This window comes from Haemorhous mexicanus, chromosome 7, assembly GCF_027477595.1.
Source record: "Haemorhous mexicanus isolate bHaeMex1 chromosome 7, bHaeMex1.pri, whole genome shotgun sequence".
NCBI classification, from domain to species: Eukaryota; Metazoa; Chordata; class Aves; order Passeriformes; family Fringillidae; genus Haemorhous; species Haemorhous mexicanus.
This window is the reverse complement of record NC_082347.1, coordinates 32,735,925-32,757,620: the sequence shown is the minus strand read 5'-3', so window position 1 is coordinate 32,757,620 and position 21,696 is coordinate 32,735,925. Positions and strand designations below refer to the sequence as shown.

The following is a 21,696-nucleotide window of genomic DNA, read 5'->3' as shown; positions in this document are numbered from 1 at the left end:
GAGTTGGCTAACATTAAGTAACAAATGGTTTTAACTCAAGTTACCTATACTTGTTACTCAGGAGGGGAGCCTGAACAGGGCATAGCTCCCAGCACACTGACAGCAGGTGAGACATGTCCTGAACTCACACACAGAGAGGTACCAGAAAAAAAAAAAGTTTTTGAAAGGAGGCACCAGAGTGTGTGAAAACACACCTTGCCTCTGCTTGCCTCTGTTTAGCTGGTGTGATGTGCTAATACAAACTTTCTTAATAGAGTTCTTCCAAAGAGGAGCCAAGTTTATTGTCTAGAAAATTAAAACAATATAAACTTTAGGGGAAAAGAACAACACAAACCCCCTGCCTTGCCCCTTCCCTTTAAATGGGCACCCTCCTTATATCTTCTTTCTCTCCTGTAGGAGTGTATGAAGGCCAAGAGATGCAAGATGGCTCAAACCTCAAACAAGGAAAAAGCATGGAGCTGGCTGCTTGGAAACAACTTCTCTGGGCTGGAAGCAAGAAAAAATATATCTGTAAGACATGCAAATTGCTCCATTTGCTTCAGCTCAACTCCAAAACTTCCAGTGCTTTCAACAGGGCTCAAAAATCATTATATTAAGTAAGTACAGGATGCTCTACCTAGTGAACTTTGATCAGCTGAAGAAGACCATTATGACCCATGTCTGGGTCTTCAATGCCACGAATGGATACAAATTTGATTCTCCAAACCAAGAACAGCTGTAGTTGAGTAAACTAACATTTGTAGGAGGATTGGCTGCCTTATGCTTGCTGACCCTGTATTTTCCCAGCAGGAAAAGGGTTAGGACCCCACTTGGAACAAACCAGACACTGAAAGGTTCATGGCTTGTTTTGGAAAGAAAAATTATTTAAAAAGACAAAAAAAACAAAAACAAAAACAAAAAAAAAGAGAGGAGCTGGAACACCTACTCCCCTGATTTGGTGGAAACTGGTTTCCATTTGCTCTGCTATCAGAGCAGTATTAAGAAAATAACCACATGACCTTACAGAAATACCTGCAGCAGTGCCACTTTATATTCACAATCCCACCCTCCTTCCTTGCTCTTCTGTAGTGCTTATTTCACTCTCAGGGCCTCATGAACTTAGGCAAGATTCAGTACTGCTTCACCAATCAGATATTTTATTTTCTATGTTACATCCCATCCTGGGATGACTCTTTGTTGGTTTCAAAAAACACTACTGTTAAAATCATAGCTAAAAACAACAAAAAAAGGTAATTTTCTCCAAACACAATTCACCTAGAGAGAGCCCATGGTGTGTTTCCTCAGCATGAGAGCCAAACTACAAACCAAAAGGAGGAACTTTTTGACTTTCCTAGTGCTGTGCTAGCCAGGAGCCGGCAGGCACTTTCAGGAAGGGCAAAGTAGCAAACCGGAGATGACATTTCCACAAGCAGGAAAGGGTTATGCAGCAGGCAGGACATTTAAGTGAGAATCAAACCTATCCACAGACAGCTTGCATGACCCCAGGGAAATCCTTCAGGAACTGAAGTGCACAGCACTCATCCACAAAATGGAGCTAATCCTAATTCCTTCATACAGTACTGCACAGCTACAGCTACTCCTGGTTTTCTGGTGCTCATGTAGCTCAGCAATGACAGAGGTGTGGGAAGAGCCAAGAGTCTGGGATTCTCTCTGGAAACCAATTCATCTAGCTTCCTCTGGTAGTTAATGAGGCTCAGAGTACAACATGGCCACATTTCCCAAAATGGATCAGTAATTCCTCACTACTCCATATATGCAACAAAAATCTATCTGAGGTCTTCTGTTATCTCTGTCCTAAGAAATTCTAAAGATAGAATTTCAAAGGAGTTTAGTCACAATCAGAAAGAAAGATGAAGGCTGTATTGTTGACACTGCAATCACACAGTCATAAAGCTTTTTACTTCTTAAAACCCTTTAGTTTCTGACGTCCTACTGTGAATCCCATTATGGTTTAGGCCCCATTAAAAAATATACACCACAGTAGCTCAGACATCACACTATTCTAAAAAAACAAACACCAACATAGGATGTTTCCTCTTCTCTCTGTTTCTTAAATACAAAGGTTACGCTGGCTCATTGGTTCTGTGTGGGGGATAGGAAACATTTAACTCTGGGCGCTGGGTTGCCCCAAGTACCACCAGAATTGTAGGGGAGATTACAAGAGTTGGCAAGTTTAATCATATTTTTCACTTTAAATAACAGAACAATAATTAAAAAAAAGCTCCTTAGAAATGGAAAAAAAAAAAAAAATTCTTTGAGCACCTTATGCAATTTGCTTTTCCTGGATGGCTGAGGGAAAGCACAAGCCAGTGCTGTCTGCACAGACCTGGGAGCCAGCCTGGAGGGCTTATGGGAGTCCCCTGCTTGTGTACCACATCTTTCCACTCTGACAGCTGCTGAACACTTCCAGTGTGCCCAACACACAGTACAAACTCCTTCCCATTCTGCTCTTTCCCCACCACATGTACTCTTTGCAGAGATCACCACAACATACAACTCAAAGAAACTCCAAGAGACACTCATGACTCCAGAGAGCCTTCACATGTTTTCCTGAAGTATATGACACAAGATATAAGATTTTGCTTCTCCTCTCCTTTTGCAATCCCTTCACTGAAATGTATCTCCATATGTGCTTTTTCCAGCGAATATCAAGCCTGTAAGCTGCTTCTCCAAGCCAAGAAAAGTTTAAAAGAGCTCACACCACAGAGAACAGGCTCTGCACATTTCCTAAGAGGGTCATATTACATAGAATATCCATGGGAGATGAAGTATTCCCATCAGTTTCCCACTTTTTTTGGCATCAAAGTTGCTCTTTGGGTTAGGTGAAGTGGGAAATGCATACATTGGAAAAAGAAAAGATCCATGTTTTTTGTTCCCCACATTTGCCTATCTCAACCAGAACTCCTCAGCATACTTTGAGGGCCTAACAGAGTGATTCTTGCTAGGAAAGTTGACTGCTATAGGGACTCTTCACACTCACAGAGGCACTCAGCTTTGGATGGCTTTTTTTTCTTCCCTTGAACAATGCTGAAATAATTTTCTTCTTAGTCAGACATTAGACAAAACTTTCTAGCAGTAACCACAGTTAATCAGGGCAATAGGCTGCACTGTTTCCCTATGCAATCCTGCTGTCAAATGCTTTTAAGGCCATGCTAGATTGGCACCTGCCAGAAAAGGTTTAGATGGAGCTTATCCTGCTTTGGGATGAGGGCACAAAGTAAGTGCTGTAGGCCCCTCTCAGCTCCATCCCTGAGAGCTTCAGAAAACTTCAGAAACCACAGAAAACTGAAGAACACAGTTTCTTGCTCTCCTTTAGATACAGGACGTGAGCCAGCTGCAGGGGCAGCATGCTGAGTCTCCAGAAACCTCTTTGAGAGTAGAAGATCTGCTCCAGAGTGGCAGTTGCAGCTGGCAAAGGGCATTGATGCCATGTGTGTAGGAGCAAGCGGGCAAAGTAAAAGGGAGGATCTTGAGGCATCTGCAAGGCACTGTTTCCCCTAGCAGAATGAGACAGCTCCCTGCCGTGCAGGTTGGCAAGGAAAGACCAGGAGCAAAGCAAACAAGAGGAGGGATTTCAGGGAATAGGAACCCCCCACTCAAACTGCTGAAACCAGCTGCACCCCAGCAAGCTTTGCAGTTACACAGCTGCAAACTTGGAAAAGGGCAGACAGCTCTGAGGAGCGCCAGGATCCACTCTATGAGAAACACTGGAAACAAACACAGATCAAAGGGAAACACCAAGCTGTATACACAGCTGGGGCTGCCTTCCCCTGTTAAAAAGAGAAGGGCACGTAGCTTTTAACTGCAAGCTCTTTGTGAGTGCTTGCACGTAAGCGTGCATCTGGGCAAAGGCGCATACTCGCCCCACGCTCGGCCCCCTGGCATTACCGGGGTGTAGCTCATCAATGGCATTTTCCAAGCTGCATAGAAGATTCCCACTCAGCTGGGCAAAACCTGACTGGGCAACCCACAACTCAACCCACTCCAGGGAACAAGGCCAAATAGGTGGAAATAAAAGACAAAGGAGATACAAAGCAACTTCTGTTTTCTACAAGAAACCTGCTGCCCCCTGCTCTTCTTTTTAGAATGACTCATTTGAACAATTTCATTGAGTTTCCAGAAGGAGCAGAACAATTCCCATCTAAGGGCTGGGCTTTGACCATGTGGAATTGGAATTAATTACCCAACTCTTCAGCAGGTTGTGTCTTTATGTAGTACTGTAAAGTCTCTCCAGAGAGGAAAATGTGGAGGACACATTGCCCAGAACTTCCTGGGAGAGCCAAAGCAATCCCTCTGCACAATGCAGCTCTGAGAGAAAGAGGAGATTACATACACTGCAGCAGCACACGGAAATGCTGGTGGCTTCCTGTTGTCGGGCCCTGGAAGACTCTTGGCTGACCAGACTCTTCTTCAAGGCTAGTGACAGTCACAGTAGTTTCCTCAGGGTTGATCTCACCTCTGAACCCTCCTGTTCTGTTCCTTTTCTTTCCAGGGATGCTCACAGGGAGATCTTCCCATACACAAATAAGCAGTAAAATCAAGTCTGGCATCAACTACCTTTCCACATATCCCTCCCAATGGTTGTATGGCTTTGCCAGCCTTCACCCATGTGGAAGGGTCCTTGCCCTTTCACTACAAATATGAGAAGAGCAGTGTCTATCAAACGCCCTCCTTTTGTTTTTGCATTATTCACTGTCCTGGGCAGTAAGGAACCCTTGGCACTGCTCCCCAAATGACTCGGCATAACTACAGCACTGTAGAGACAACCAGAGAGGAGCAACAACTGCCCAAGTGAAGGAGCAAGTATTCACCCGAGAGCCATTAAGAGCTGTGCTTCTAAATGATTCAGATGCTTTTAGATATTCCACCCTGGCTCAGCAACCAGACAACTCAGAGATAGCAGCCTGCACTTGACTTTGCAAGCATGACTAAATTTTGTGCAGCTGTTTACTACCTACCATGACAAAAACCACACCCTTACCATAGGAACTGCTATCAGTCTGGACCATGTGTGAACCCACTGATACCATGCACAGAGTCTGCTTCTATAAAAGTAACGCTGCATTTCAAACTCATGTCCTGTTTCCACTGGTGGCTTCATGAATAAGCTTTTCTGTACCAATCCTCCTTTCTATCAGCCCCTCCTGTGCAGAAACCCTTGTACAGACAGTTACAAGATCATTCTGTAACTGCTACATCCCCGTTCCTGCCTCACCTTTTGTGAGCTGAACATGCTCATTTGCAAAATCTACCCTTCACAGCAATCTGTTCTTCGTCCTGAGCCTTAGAAGCACTGAACTCCCAGGCAAAAAAAAAAAAAAAAAAAAGAAAAAAAAAAAAAGAGAAAAGGCATCTATGCTTTGCAAGACCTTTTCATTTTCCCCTAAATAAGTCATGTTGCTTTATGAATGTACTCTCAAAGGTAAATAATTAACAGGCAAGAGGGACAGAAAATCTTATTACATGGCTAATGGGAAGTGATGCTCAGGCAGCAGTGTACCCATAAAGTATAGCTTCAAAAGACAGCCCCTAGGCCACGCCTTCTTAATGGAACACTGGGCTGAAAACCTGACTCATGCAGAGATTCCTCTGCATTCCTTCAGACTCAGACAAATCCAAAATCTTTATCTGAGATTCAACCTGCATCTAACAGACTGAAGTCTGTTTCACCTCTGAAAAACAGGATACTCCAATTTTGCACAGGCACTGTAAGGAACAACCACAAAGAGCCCTAGGCAGAGATGATCTGTATTTCCACACAAATTCAAACTTCCAAGGACAGAAGCAACACTGGTAGATTACACCATCTACTTCTATATTCTGCCATGCCCCTGACGTAGCCCTGTCCATGTTACCCACTTGTTTCATGTGAGTAGAATTCCTGACCCTTGGTTTCACATTGCTTATTTAATTGTTTTATGATTTTCTCATGCACTGTTTGGGAGGAAACCTCTGAGGTCTGTTGGCCTACAGCTATGCAAACTACTCAGGGTGACCAGCACCATTTGCAGCCAGACAAGAATCACAGCAATTGCAAGATGAAGCCCTTCTCTCCTTTCCCAGCAAGGTTGTGAACACCTGTCACACACTTGCATTTACCATCACAGCACCCAAAACTAGGAGTTAGACCATACTGCTGCCTCCCAAAGCAGCCTACACTTTGTGTCCCTCTTCTCTTTCCTTACAGGAGAAGGTGTCAAGCAGCACCTCCCGGCCCTGGCCAACACTGAGGGGACAGAAGGACACAAGCAGTGAGCATGAAGTTTTGAAGGAAGGTGGGAGAGGGAAGAGAAGGAGAGAAAAGGCAAGCAACCAGGCAGAGATGTGGATGAATGACGCAAAGGACTGGGTCAATGCAACCTTGTCCCTGCTCCTTTTCTTCATCCAGGCACCAGCTCTGTGCATGTTTCTGCTTCTCACCTGGCACAGGTCACATCAGGAGACATCTGGGGCATCCCATTCTTCCCATGTTCCCTTGCAATATAAGGTTAGAGGTTATCCAAGCTGTCATAATTTGGTAAAAATGGGCCACATACAGAAAAGAGAACAAAAGCATGTTTCCTTCATTTCCTACCCCACTTCCTTTGGTTATTACAAGCCTGCATGGGCTACATTATTACATGTACCAAATGTACATCAACATACACAACTCCAACTTCTGCCCCAAGGGTACATGGTCCTGAAATTTGTTGTTAACAGGTGATCTGTCTCAAAATTATGTTCCTATTACCTCATCTTTCCTACAGCAGAAATTCCCAACTGGCTTTTAGCTAGCAATGCTTTCAGGCCCATGAGCAATGTTAGTCACTTGAACAAGAAAAGTTGTTGCATCAGGGCTGCTGGCTCTCAGCACCTCAAAGAGCACCCTGGAAAAAAATATAGCAAGCCTGCAAAGTCTCCAGAGATCCATTTAGGAGAGAGATGGTAAGTACAGAGCCATGACATGACTGAAAATGGAGCCAGGAAAGCTGAATGCTTGACTTCCTACTTGAGACCACAGGTCCAAGCTCACTGATTAGAGAGGGCATTTGCCCAGTCTTTATAATTTTTTGAGGACAGCCATAAATATCCAGAACTGGAGAGGGTTCAACCTGAAACAAAACTACGGCGATGCATCCAAGTAGAAATCTGAGGATGCAAGTTTGGGAAGAGATTCAGGGACCACAGCTGGCAACGATGCACTCCAAATCAGATTGGTGGCCTCTGATTTGGTGCAGAGACCTGACTGCAGAGAATGTTTCTTTCGAAGACGGGGGTTTCCTCTCAGGTCTCCGTTCTGGGAGGCAGGACAATGAAAGGATTCTCAGCATCAGACCATTATGACAAGGCCAAGCAGATTGTGCTGACAGTTCTTTCTACACCATGGGAGAAAAACACATCAGAAAGTGCCCCAAACACATCTTAGTTAAGAAGGGCTTTGTGATAAATATCTGTTTCTGAAAAATGGCTTATAACAGTGATTTTATTGTGCAACATTGTTGAAACAAAAACATTTTTCTTTGTGACAGTTTATCCAAAATAGTAGTATTGTTTTTATTCCTCTTCTTTCTTCAACAGCTATTGGATTCCTAAGGGAGGTGCAGAGATCTGGGAGCAGAAAGGATGACAGGCATGCATACATTCTTCACTGCATCATTTTGAATAAAAAATAAATCATATTGAAACTAGAAATTCCTATATGAGCAGTACTAAAGGACTTGAAATGAAATGTGGATCATTTTGTTTCCTTCAAATCTTGGCATGGAGACTAACTGTCCCTTTGCAGCAGCTGTACTCAGAGTTCAGAATGTTCAGCAACCCAGCCAATGTGAAACAAAGCCTTTGCAGACTTTCAGTTGTAACTGAATCAAAATGCTGCTTCTGCCCAAGGAGGCACTTTGCATGAGCAAGTGTGGTGGTCAGCCTTCCCCAGTGTTACACCAGTGACTGGCGAGTTCTCAGAGCAATGCAAAGAAATAGCAAAAGGCAGACTGACACTAAATAATGCTGGCCTGAACGTTCCCAGAAAGAACAGCTCTCTGACAGCCTTACTCCAAAACCCACCAGCTTCACTATCTCCAGGTTAAGCAAAAACAGCAACAGCACTGCAATAAGTTATCCAGATCTCCTAAAACAGAGAAACATGCTGCAGCTCTGTTGAAAATTGTTAGTCCCAGCTGAAAACAGAGGCATCTGTCATCCAAACAACAGAGTTGAAGACAGCTAACTACCTCCAGCTCTTGTTCCACACTGGCCTTGGAGACAGGAGAGTTTAGCTACAGTTCCCACAAGGAGCAAGTTGGATCAGTGCATGCTCTGACCTTTGGATGTGTCAAAGAAAGATGCATGCTCAGCTGTGTTGGATACGGTTTGACTGCTGCAAGGAACATCACAGATTCCAAGTTTTATTAATGAGGAAAACAATATGTACTGTCAACGTTTGCTACATGAAGTTAGCATGAAAACAAAGCCCACTCCAGAGAACAAATGAAATTTACTGGATTAGTTTCTTGTTCCAGCTCTCCTGATAAATAGCACTGAACTCAACACCACATTGATTAGTTGGTTCAAGACAAACACTGATCAGATTGCCTTGGCAAGTATATATAGCACTACAAAAGCACAATCATCCTTGTCTATTCAGAGTAGCAAGGATTCACCATACTTTCATTTCCCTTCCTTCTATCTTTCCCAGCCTAGACAGCTTGTCTGCACTATTTAAAAGCTCTACCTTAAAAGCTTTTCCTAAGGCACACTCAAAGCCCTTGTTCTAAAGAAACAGAACCAAACGGTGCAAATGCTGCAGAGCCTCAGAAGTCCCCCATGTTTCAGTGCAAGCTGACCCAGGTCATTGTTCTCTCCTCAACTTTCAGTAGGGTTTTTTTTTATCTTATCCACTACCTCAGACAGGCAACTGAGCACAACAGTCAGCTCTGGGTGAGAAACCGCCTTGGAAAACCACTCTGCAATAAACAGTCTCTCACGTCAAAGAAAGAAAGGTTGAGGAGCCACAAGATGGGGAATTCTGGTAAGAGTCAGGCTAAAAACCACAGTACTTGATCCTTGCTATGTGTTTGTCTTCTTTCCCTCTGATCATGTCAGAAGATACCAGAGAGAAAGGATGTTACACCGCTTCACTCTGCGCTTTTACACGAAACAAATTTTTAGCAATTTGGTTTAGAAGTTTGTCTCCTTTAGACTTTTTCCTTTTTCTTTCTAAATGAAGTACTTTTGCAAAGCCACAAATTCTGCAAGATCTTCAGAAAATTCTATTTTCAGTGAACCTGAGGCCTCTTTACCTCCTTGATCTATCTTTTGTTTGAACTGAATTATTGTTACCATAAGAAAAATATGCTCTCATAACTCATTCTTTACCCAATTACTCAGCTTTGTTTTCCTTCCTTCTGCTGCATTAAAAGCAATCATTATCAAAACCTAACAGAACAATGTATGATCTACAGATAAATGGGGTTTTTTTTGGTTTTTATTTTTTGTTTTTTAAATCTGATTAACAGCATTACAAAACTCTTTCTTGCTCTGTCAGGAGATGTAACTTTTCTGACAGACATCACCACTGTATTGGTCTACCAGAACTGCCACTTCACAGAGCAGCAGGATGTCACCTCAGAGCTGTGTGTCTTCCCATAACACCACACTGACCACATCCTCCTAACACTGGCATGTGTCTAAAATGTTCACAGACAACAGCTAACACCACTATCTCTATAACACAGAGCATTTACCTTTAACCTGGATTTCAGTTGTTATCCTTTTTGAGAAAACATTACACTTGCAAACTTCATCTTTCAGTCACAGGCTTTATCTTGTTTTCTTTCAGAAAACAATGAAGAGTGTTGCTTACACATCAGGTTTTTTGGTAGGCGTGTTAAAGGACTAAAAAATATCATTTTAGTTACATATTGCAGCAGATGAAAAGAATGATGGTTTCTTGTTTAAAGGCAAGCTATGACTCATCCTGAGCAGAGATAAACTGAAACACATACCCATTAAATAAAATTTTTCAGTGTGAGGATTAATGACAGATAATAAGTATAAATTAACTTTAATCTTTTACAACAAACGAAGTTCCTTATACAAATGTCACTGCAATCTTTTCAAATTAAAAAAACCCAAATCAAAGCCAGAAGAGGAGTCATTTAACTATTACAGCAAATGTTTGGTACCAAATCAAACAGCTCCTTAGCAGAACCAGTGGAGTGTTCTGGAGTAAAATATTTTCAAGCAGTAGACCTTAAAAAATTGCTTTAATATTTTAAATACATTTTAGGGAGTTTTCTACATTAAAGGGGTACCTATTAAAACATCATCAGCTCTGCAATACTGAGTCCAAGTTAAATCACATATTCAAAAAGGAGAAGAGCATTTTGTTTCACTAATATTCTCTTGCTACTGCTTGAAACAAACTCTGTATAATTGTTGAATGGGTTAAACCAAAATTTAACTGAACACAAGAAAACTGCTGTTCACAGACAAGAAGGGAAAAAAAACAGAGTCAGAGACCTAATAGTGGACAATTTTGAAAATTATAGTGTGTGTCAATAATAGAGATAACAGTGAGATTCAGAAGGAATAATCTCAAATAATAGGGAAAATGAGCACCTGTCAACCACAAAGCCATTAGTATCAGGGCTTTTATATTTGCAACAGTTAAGTCTGGAGACACTGACAAACTTAACAACACAGCAAATAAAACATGGAGCTGGGGAACACGGGAAGCAATCTCCCTCACTCAGAAAACACTGCTGTGGAGTTTGAAAATAAATGCTTCCAGTATGCAACTCGCTGCCCAAATCACTGGTAATGAACACTGCAAACACAGCAAAGGCACCACAGCATCTAGCTCGGTTTGCGCATGTGAGTAGCTGATCAAGCCACAGCATCTGCATCAAGGGACAGACAATCCCAAACCAGGAACATCAGACTCCTGATCAAAGTCCCGAGATACAGGAGTTTGCCTGTACAGAGTACCCAATGTGATCAAACGTGTGCCCTTCCCAGAGGATGAAAACCAAAGGCTTGTAAAACCATGTCTGAGACAGACCTGGAATACAGTGCCCTGGAATGGGAAGCCCTGGAGGAAAGACCTTGCTGAGAAGGCTGATGGTTAGGAATCTTCAGCCTGGAGCAGGGGGGAACTAAGGAGAATAACAGACAAAAGGAGAGGAAGAAAAAGATATTACACCAACTGAAAATAGAAGGACAAATTTTGCAGCAAGCAAACACCTTGTCAATATTCAGGAAAAGAGGCATAAGGGGAAGCTCAAGTAATAACACTCCTCTCACGAGTAACACTTCTTGACATGCTAGTCAATAGTTAATCCTTATGGTATCCCCACCTCAGATAATATAACTGTCCTCAGTTAAAGACAGGGAATCAAGGCAGAAACTTCCTTAACTCACACAGACAACTGGTACCCACCACATCCCAACCCCATCAGTCAATAGGAGTCCTTAGCTGGACAGTAAGTATGTAACACTGGCTGCTAAGGTCTCACCCACACAGAATGTGAAGTTTTGCTGCGTGCCCTCAGGCTAGAAGAAGATGATCACATATCCATGCAAACTTGGCCAATGTGATAGGACCAGGCTGGTCCGGGGAAAGATGGAGACAGCTCTGCTCTAAAGCTGTACTGAGTAAAAGCAGGATTTGGAGTAACAATTAGATATGCAAATAAGCACACTGAAGATTAGTGACGGTTTACTGTTGTCATGGAGAAAAAAGCACCTTCAGTTCTGGGTCAGACCCAAGGACTGCATTTTCTTTCCCTCACTGGTAAATAGAACCAGTGAGAGCACTGGAAAACCCAGGAGCCAACACTCCTCAACACAGCTCAACCTGGGACTGGAAAGGCTCAAGCTCAGGGAGCAACACAACCCAAATAAAAAACCTTCCCTGCATCCACTCAGAGAGATAAGACCATGGCAATTCCGTAGATACTCAAAAATACCACGAGGGAGAAGCACAGGCTGGAAGAATACACCCACACCATGCAAAGGCCCAGGTGCTTCCCAGCATTGCTGCTGCTACGGGGAGGCAGATGTGGGGGAAACCGAGGGCAACGCAATTCATGAGGTACTCAGCTCCAGTTCCCTTGAAGCCACAGGGGAAGATCTTGTCTGAATGAAAATACACACTTGGCTCAAAGCCTCTGTGTGTCTTTGGCCATCCTCACAGTCCTCCCATCCCTTGTTAAATGATGGCTGCTAAGAGAGAAGAGGAGGCAATCAACCTATTTAGACTCAGCTTTCCTTCCCACCCTGGGGGTTTCTTCATAGGAGCAGCTGGCCAAAGCACCGCCTTTGTTACAGCAGCCACAAAAAACACAGACACTCACCCTCAGCCCCCCTAAAATCACACAGAAGAGCCAAGATAAGTTTATAATGGAAACCCTGACACAACCTTAACTATAGCATCCTGAATGGAAGGCGATAATCTGATCTGTGTGTGAACTAGCTCCCCTTGTCTCAATGGTATTTATCTCACTTTAACTCCAGTTACAAAAGGGTTGAGTCATATAGAAGAGCCAGCCAAGTAACAAAACTGCAGGGCTTGCTAAAACATCAGATTCAAGGATAAACAGGCACAACCCTAGAACAGGTTAGGAGAGTCTCTGCAGGAGCACAGGTAGCTAGAGCTCCAAGCCTCTGCACAATGGTATTTTCTTCTGTGCTACAGAGACTATCACAGCCCAGGGCAGGGTGGGGGGAGAGGGTGCAGAGCACAGGGCTCTGCCCTTTGGTTCATGGTAACACATAGTAGCCAGTGCCCAAGAAACCTGATCCCGTAGCAACCTCATGTATGGAAAGTGCCCCAATCAGATTTCACTGTGTCAGAAGAAGAACAGTATTTACTCTGCATACAGATTAGTCACAAAACTGGGTCACTTCTTGCCTTTTCAGAGAGAGAGAAAAAAAACCCAACCAAAAACAAAGCTGCTTTTTCAGACCTTTTTGTGTCTTCCCCCCAACTTTTAAAACTACATGATGCAGTGTGGTCACTCAGAGCTGTCTAAGCTGAGCAAACAGCACCTGCATGAGTAAGGTCAAAGCACATTACACTCACCAGGCCTACATTTCTTAGAATTCAGCTCATTAGCTACTTACCGGTTCTTTTCTAGTTCGTTGTGCGTAGACCTGGAAAATAAAAAAAAAAATTGGATTAGCCACCTTTGACCTCTGAGCACTGAAGTTCAACTGCTGCAAGCTGTACACATCCCCATTGGCACATCATACTTGCTGCAAAGCCAACCAACTACATACATTAAAATCTATAACCTCATCCTCCTTGCTGACAAGATGTTCCTTCCCTCCAGTGCAAATGCTGGTACCCTTACTGCTAAAGAAAATGTTCCCTAGAGACTTAAACGCTCACAAAATCCCAAAGAGAGGCAATGATTAGAAAAAGGGACCAGAGCCTGTCACTTCCAGATTCCTGGCACTGCCACCAATTCAGTAGAGAAATGAAGTTGTTTCTTTGTGCTTTAATTTCTTCATTCATACTATAAGAATATCGGTACCATCTTCTAATGCAGGAGCTCATGGAGAATTAATTTGTGCATTAAATACAAGGGAACCTTCCTTCCAGCACAACTGGCCCTGTAGGGACAGCCCCTGGAGCCCTTCAGCCATCACATGCCAGATTTAGCCAATTTAGCAGAAGCAGACACGGCCAGCATTTGGGCACAAAATGGGATAGCCAGCAGTGCCATGTTTGCAAACATCTTTGGCACTGCGTAGCACATTCAGGATGCCTGGAAACCCCTTGGGAATGGGAACAGCACTGCCACAACACCAGCATGCAGTGAAGTGACCCTTAAAGTGACACTGTGACACTCGACAAAGGAGGGGGCTTTGTCTCTATACCTGCCCACCACACCAAGCATGCTGCCAGTATTCCTTAATTTAGAGCTTTGCAGATTGAAAACGAAAGCAACTAGAAACAAAAGGGAAACAGACATGCTCATTCTCCTTGCCTCTGTGATGACAGAATGAGTGGCAAAAAAAGTTTAAATCCATTCAGGATTTCTAATCTAACTCAGGTAAGGTTGTTGAAGATTATTTAAAAGGATAGCCATTTGTCCAACATTTCTCTTTAACAGAAGGTCACCTTAAAAAAAGAGTAAAAAGAACCCAAGAGCTTAATAAAAAGGATCTATTTTCTCTAATTTGGCATCACATTTCTTCCGGAGCTCTGAGAAGATTATCCTCTATCCCCCATCTGGAGAATCCCACAGAGAATTCTACAATTAGGGAACTGAATGGAGGATGTGCTCCAAGGGAAACCCTGTCATAATTAAATGCTTCTCCAAAAAAAGGAAGGAGGAGTGCCTAACAGGTGTTAGAACTGCATTGAAAATGATTACTAAACTGTGGATGTCTGCAAAAAACAAGGTAAATGAGCCTTAGCTGACCATGGCTGAGAGCAGAGGAAAAAAAACATGTTAGCATATACCTGTGCAAGCCACCCTGCTCAGCAGGACATGGGATACCCTAAAGGCAAGGCACACTATAGTCAAACTCTTCACGTTGAGAAAACTCCTGAATTCCCTTCCTAAAGTAGTGGATGCCTTCATTCTGGTTCCCAGGAATCAGAAACATGAACATAATATTTAGTCCGGAAAATCTCTCAAATCAAATGCACCCTCCCCCCCCCACCAACCTCCCTGAGTCTGAACCAGCAAAATTCATTTGTCCAGGCAACTTGGACCCAAATGAAACCATCAGGACTGAGCTGAGGCCCTTTAGAACCACTGCCCATACATAGTTTGAAACATGCTTATTGTTCTTTTTTACTGTATGTTCCTGCAGGAGACTGTGCACTCCTCTTGGCTATGACATTAGCAGTTATAAGGCCAAAGATATGCAATGGCTTGAATTCCTGTATTATATCGAGCCAATTACCAAGGCCAGCACTGAAAGAACAAAGTTTGGCCCACTGCTGTGAACAAAATTAAAACAGCAGGTTCTCCTTACTCCTCTCACACAGGAGACTCTTTATTACCTATCTGCCTTCTGATGAACAAGACAACTGAGAGAGGTCACAGGCTTTTCAGCAAGTCAGGAAATATTTGCTGTGACTTTTAACCACGTCTGTGGCAAGGAAAAAAAAGCAACCCCCCCAACACCTTCCCACTGAAGCTGAATGCAAATGAAAGAATCTCAGCAGTATTGAATCAGTCCTACAGGGAGGCTTCTTCTCTTACCTATGTTTTGCTTGGTCTCACTGAGGACCATCTGGAAAAGTTTTCATTTTTTTATTTCACCCAAATTCAGGAAAAAAGTCCAGCAATGCTCCCCACTATCACCATTCACTAATTCGAATTTTCCGTGCCAGTTTCCTTTTGCTTGGACAACACATAAAGGGAAAAAAAATCCTCTCTCTTCTGTTCGTTACTCATTTAACTTTCTATAGCTCCTAATCTAAAGATTAGCTTTTACCCCTCATCTTTGGGTTGCACGTGTTACTAAGATTTATTTGGAGTTAAACAAGGACAGTGCTGTCAGTGAAGTGGAAAAAAGTGGAGGAGCCTGTACTGATACAACTCAGAAAAATAAGTGTCTTAAATAGGTACAGAAACAAATGTAACTGGATCTCTTTAACTGAGCTGGTTTTTATCTCTTAACTGAGAACTTAGAGACTATCAGCAGACTGAAATCAAGGCCTCATCCTGGTGCACTATCACCAGCTTTTTGATGGCTACAGGATGAACACCATAGCTGAAAACTATTGCCAAAACTTGGGGAACACTCTGGCTGTAGGGCAGCATGTACCCAGTGTGCCTAGTGTGACACTGCTGTGCTGCTGCTGACAGTCAGCCACAGCCTGTACCACCCAGGGAACAAGGACACTGCTGCTGAGCATGACCACAAACAGGGGAATTCACATCCCTGCTGTCAGGTGGACAGGGCAAGCAGAACCTGCAAAGCTGAAACCAGAGCTGGGCGGGTATGGACACATTCAGAGGGGAAAACAAAAGACCAAGCACATGTACTGACACTGCTCAAAACGTCAGCTGCAATTTAAAAGTAGCTCCAGCACAAACCGTCTGCAGGGTCCTCATTTAAAAGTCAGGTTTCTATAGCAGTCGTTCTTTAGCAGTCAATTTAAAATACCCAAACTGATAACTACTCCTAAAAACCGAAGAAATATTATTAAGGAGGAAGATCCTGCTCACTACATTTTGAAAACAGCTTGGAAAAAGATCAAGAATGAGTTTCAGAAGCTTAAGATAAAGGAACCAAGCAAACAACAACAAAAATAGCAGAGCAGTCCCTGTCTATGCAACAAAAAGTTGAAAGAGGACAAACTCAAGTTATCCCAATTTACCCCAGACACCTGAAACTGCATAAAGAATAGGAAGAAAGAAGGAAGCAGAAATTGTCAGTCATTCTAATTTAAGGTCAAATGCAGCAACCTTTTTGTGCCAGTTACAATGATATTGCGGGCAACCTTGCTAACCAACACAGTAACAAGGTGTTGTTGAAACATTAAGCTACACTGAAGTCCCCCAGTAAATGAGAAGCTGTAAGTAATTTGCCACTTTACCCCATTTTTCTTTATTTAAATAAAATTTCTTCTACCATGGCAGAGGCAGCCCAACTTTGCCCAAGCACAGGTAAGCAACACAACTAACTGCAGCAGATAGGAACAAGCTCTAAAGAGCATTGAATTCATTTGTCATCGGAGTTTTTACTGTAATTAAAATCACAAAGCTGCCACATGACATTAAACACAGCTGACCTTTCTGGTTTACACATTTATTATTGATAAATGGGCCAATACATGCATTAGCAGAACATCTGCATTTTGGTTTGGGTTCTCAGTGAGGTAACTATTTTCTGCTGAGGAGAACACAGTCCTCTCTGAGCCCTTGTCCTACGCAATACACAGATGGCATTTAGACCCCACGATCTGTCATCTCTCCTGAACCTGGTCATCTTCCTGCCTGTATTTGGCATCAGCTCCTGGCTCCAGAGGAGTCCAGGATTCCAAGAGCTCCATCTGCACCACAACAGATATACTGCTGTCTCAGAGGGTGCTGCCGGCCATAAGTAAGGGGCCTCTTCCAGTATGTCCTTAATGCCTACACAGACCCACTGCTTCTCCTCCAAATTCACTCACCCCACTCACCTTTATCAAGAGTTTAATAATGAAAGAAATATCCCACCAGCTTGTGAAAATTAAGGTACAGTTACCTGAATCATGTCTAGCAAAACAAGAACATTCATCTGCAGACCAGGCCAACTGCTTTTTGTCTTACTTCACTCAGGTTCAGCTATGTCTCCTGCTTATGCATCATCACACCATAAACAATCTCATTCTTCTTCATTTTACAGACCCTTCCCACTTTCTGGCTCAGCTGACACCCATTCACTGGGCCACTAAATTCCCCTGCAGGAAATACCTTCTTCCATTCCCCAAGCCAAGAATAACCAACCCTTCCGAAACCAGTGAACTACATTACTGCTCTCATTTATGCAAGTTCTTCCTCAAAAATGACAAAAAAAAAAAAAAATCATGGAAAAGAAGGGTGGTCAACAGCTTTTTTACATTTTAAATCCACCTGTGTCCACAAAACAGAACTTACTGGCTGAAGTGTTTTGCTAGGGTTCCAAGTTGATCAACACCATAGTAGCCTATGAAGCCAGGGCAGAAGCCAGCCTGGGAAACCCACAAAGAACCTTCATCACCAGCAGCCCGTGAGGCTTCCAGCCAATGGCAAGACAAATGAAGGCTGCACAAGAGTTAACTCTTCCTGCCCAGATAGAGATGCTCAAGGGCTCTTTCTAAGGGAGCTATGAACCCTCCTCACCTCTGAGAGGCCCAGAAGTTTGGCCCTCAGAGAGCTGCAGGGGAGCCTTGGGAACACAGCAACTTATGGTACTCAACACTGCCATGAGCTCCTACAGTGAGGAGGAGCAAAATGCAGGTGAACAGAAAATGGCACAGCAGGAGCAGGAGTCCTTCTGCTGCCACCCTTGCACTCTTTGCAAGTAGCAGGCTCAAATGTAACGAGAACATCACCTCAGTCTTGCATATCAGCAAATCTAACAAAAAGTTTCCTTCCAAGCAGTACCAGAGACAAAAATTATCTTAAGCCGTTACTACCTCATGATGCCCTACACTGTCTGGCCTTGAGGTCCAGAGTAAATTCTTCTCCATGAGGAGTTGAGGTGAGGGGATGGAACAGACTGTTTCACCTTCTCACTGACGTCAGTGGAGATGCACCAGATTAACCTGGCCCCAAACTCTGGCTAGTTTTTCTGTCGCTCTTAGACGAACACAGTATCAGATTCCTCCTAAGGCTGTGATCAAAGCTGTTTTCCCAGGATCAAGCCAGACCCTTTCCAAAGTTCACATTCTCCGTCTCCAACAGAGAAGGGAACGCAGCCGTACTGGCATCTGTTCATGTTTGTTCATCTTTGGAAAAGGAGAATGGCCCCACAGTCTGTTTTCAGCTCAAAGAGCAGAAGAGAGCTCTTCCATGTGGTTCACAACTGTAGAAAGCCACCTACCCCTGGGTTTCTACACAGTATTGGGAAAGTCTCCTGCAAGACCCAGTTAAAACAACTTTTAAAAGTATACTGCATACTTCCCTTCAAGAAGTAAATATATTCAAAATCACCTACAGTATTTACACAGCCTCTCTCAATTTGGTACCTGCTCCCCATAACCACTATTTCTGTTTGCAACATTTCAAAATTAAGTCTTCCATAATACTTTTTATGCAGGGGGACAACACCAACACACAGAAATTAGAAATAATTTTCCCAAGGTCACACAAGAAACTTGTGGCAGAGCAAGGTACTTAATTTGGATTCCCTGAATCCTGGGATAAGGTAGCTGTTCCCAGGCACCCCAGAGACAGCTAACATGAACTCTCATGCCATCTGACTCTTGGGTCAAATACCCCCAAAAAAATCACATAACCATTGTGAAGTGTAAGTGGGAAAGTGAAAAAAAAGCCCACAACCAACAACAACCCAAACCTAAACCAGACTTGAGGTCTTGTCCATTGTCTGCCAAGTGGGCTAACCTGACTCTCAAACGCCACTGTACAAAGTGCCAGAGAACAATCTAAAATGGGAGCCACTAACAAAGCAGTATTAATTTACTGATAAAACTCAACCAACAGACATATCAGACATAACCCTCATCTGAGGAAGCGACACTGTTCTGATGGTGCATGTTCTGCTTTTTTAGCACACAGGAGAAAAGAGCAGGAAGACAGCTCCTCCTTGCTGAGCACCATGAGTTTTTCCCAGTTAAAGAGCTGAGCTCTCCCAAACCAGACTAACATCCTAATAAGCAGCACAAGGTGGCACTCTGCAGGGAAAGGCTTTCCAAGCCAGGCGACATAACAGCAGGAATGTTGTTTGCATTCAGTGCTGCAGTCTGGGGCCAGCAAAGAAGTCCCCAGCTGGCTTCCCTCTGCACTGTGCAGGCTGGGAGCAAGTGTGATGGTGTGGGCTTTTTCCTGCACCACCTGAGACCCTACACGCTCATCCTAGCCCCAAATGCTAGAAGAAAACTGTCCTCATGCAGGGCTCTGTACGGCCAAGAGGAACTGGGTTTGCTGAACAAGCAGCTATTCAATATTTTGTTTTCTCTTCATTGTTCAACGTGTGGCCTCAAGCCAAGCCCTGCTCTGAATACAGAACTGGTGCTTTCCTTACAGGCTTTTTGACAGGCTCACTGAGAGCAGTGGCTGGGCAGTTCACAAGCACATTTATCGTCATGCATCCTTACTTTCCAAACTGAAAGCTAAGAAACAGACAAAACAGAACTGCATCTTCATGTCCCTCTGAGCACTTCCATGAAGACCTCCAAGGACCTCATTTTCTAGGCCACTTTGCATGTTCTAAGCACAAGCCCTGCTGGTGCCCTTCCTGGCTGTGCACCGCCAGCACTTCCACAGTCCAGATTCCAGGTTCATATCTTGGAAAAGATCAGTGTGAGGAACAGACAGTTTGGGGTCTCCCATAGCAAGCTGGCCTGAAAGGGGCTTGCTGACTGGACACCGGGCAGCTGACAGCAGCCAGGAGTGAAGCAAGTTCTCCAAAGTGGTATTCATTGCTCCATTTGTCTGCCTTCTAACTCCTGTCACAAGTGAGCCAAAGTCCTACAGAAACCACTTCCTTCTCTTCCCAGCCCACAGTAAACCATGTCAAAAGGGGCTGGTACACACAGATCAGAGACAAAGGCTGATGTATGTTCACTTGGTGAAGTACCTTAGCCACTTTAGTAGAGAAACCCTGGTCCATCCCCCTTGGACATGCAGCAGACAACATCTTCTCCAACAATTTAGAACTCAGACAATTCAGATAGATTCTCACATGTCAGGAAGAAGAATATTTTTGCCTTCACCAAGGCAAGACTCTTGTCTGTGATCCTCGATGCAAGGGAGGTTGAGCTCCTTGTAAATAGATTCTTGCCCCTTTTTTTTAACATATTGGCAAAACTGTGCATTGCATGACCTGCTGAAGAAAAATGTCACCATGCACTTCCAAGCTCTCCCATGAACTAGAAAGAGCATGACAAAGAATGAGGACAGAAAAATACAAACACTTTTCTATGTGGTCCCTGTCCTGCTGACTTCCAGCAGGATATGTGAGTCTCATTACATGGTCAGGGACTTGGCCCCTTCCAAGGCCACATCAGAATCAGCATCCCAGTTGCTGGTACCTGCATTGCAGTGGCTCACAGAAAAAGAATTAAGACAAAGGAGGCAATTTTCAAATCTACCTAGAAAACTTAGGAGCTTAAGTCTCATCTTCTTTAAAACAGTTATAAGCTCCAAAACATCTACAGCTTCTAGAAAACAGGATTAGAGAAGTGTGTGCATTACCCCAATGTACAGATGGTGGGAACCATATAATGTGCAGATGGTAGGACCCATGTAGGTCATCTGACGTGCCCAGATCGTGCAGCCTTTCGGCAGCAGACTCAGGAAATGATCCAAGGGCCCAGCATGCCAGGCCCTTGCCCTGTAACGTGCTTCTTCCCACACATAACATTACCCTTTTGAGGAAGATGGTCACTTCCAGAAATAGCCTAGGCAGTGCCCTCTGCAGTGCAGCAGTCTGTTTGGGGAACATGTACTTCTCTGCAAACATGCATCTTCTGCCCTCAAGAAACTGCCTTCAGATGCACTGGGGAAAGTGAGGTTTTTTGAGTAAACACCACCTGACTGAACTGCACTTTGTTCGAAAAGAAACTGATGGCATTTATATGGCTGTGGGCCAGGCCAGACTTCCTTCACTTCTATTTAGGCTTGTTAGTTATCTCTCATGTTACAACCGTACTGCTGCAATACTGTGCCTGGAGATGAAGGCAGGGGGAAATATACTTTAAATCAGGAAAATACATTGACAATACTGTTAGCTGCATGCTGTACTAGGGAAACTGAGGCATAAAGACTCCACAGGCTGTATGAAAATCAGGAAGAGAACCCAGATGTCCTTATGTCTGAGAATGTTTTCTCTCAACAGGGACACACTCATCCAGCATTTGGGAGATCCATGGAAAAGAAAGGCTGCGATAAATGGAAGAGCTTAGATTTCTTCTGTTCTTACAGTTCTGGCTCAGAAGCAGCAGCAACCATGAAGGCTGCAAGGTGGCTACCTCCCACAGCTCCCAGATGGCCAGGCTGCTTGTAAAGCAGTTCATGAACTGCTGCACCTTGTAGCCTCACT

General features: G+C 43.7%; 1 protein-coding gene across 2 annotated transcripts in view; it reads right to left on the bottom strand.

The window, feature by feature from the left end:
* MXI1 (MAX interactor 1, dimerization protein) overlaps positions 1 to 21,696 on the bottom strand; it is a 55,188-nt gene that overhangs the window by 14,933 nt on the left and 18,559 nt on the right. For both annotated transcript variants that reach the window (XM_059851946.1, XM_059851947.1), the window contains exon 3: positions 13,105 to 13,134. In XM_059851946.1, the coding sequence (XP_059707929.1) occupies positions 13,105 to 13,134 (30 nt within the window). The remainder of the gene's footprint in view (positions 1 to 13,104; positions 13,135 to 21,696) is intronic.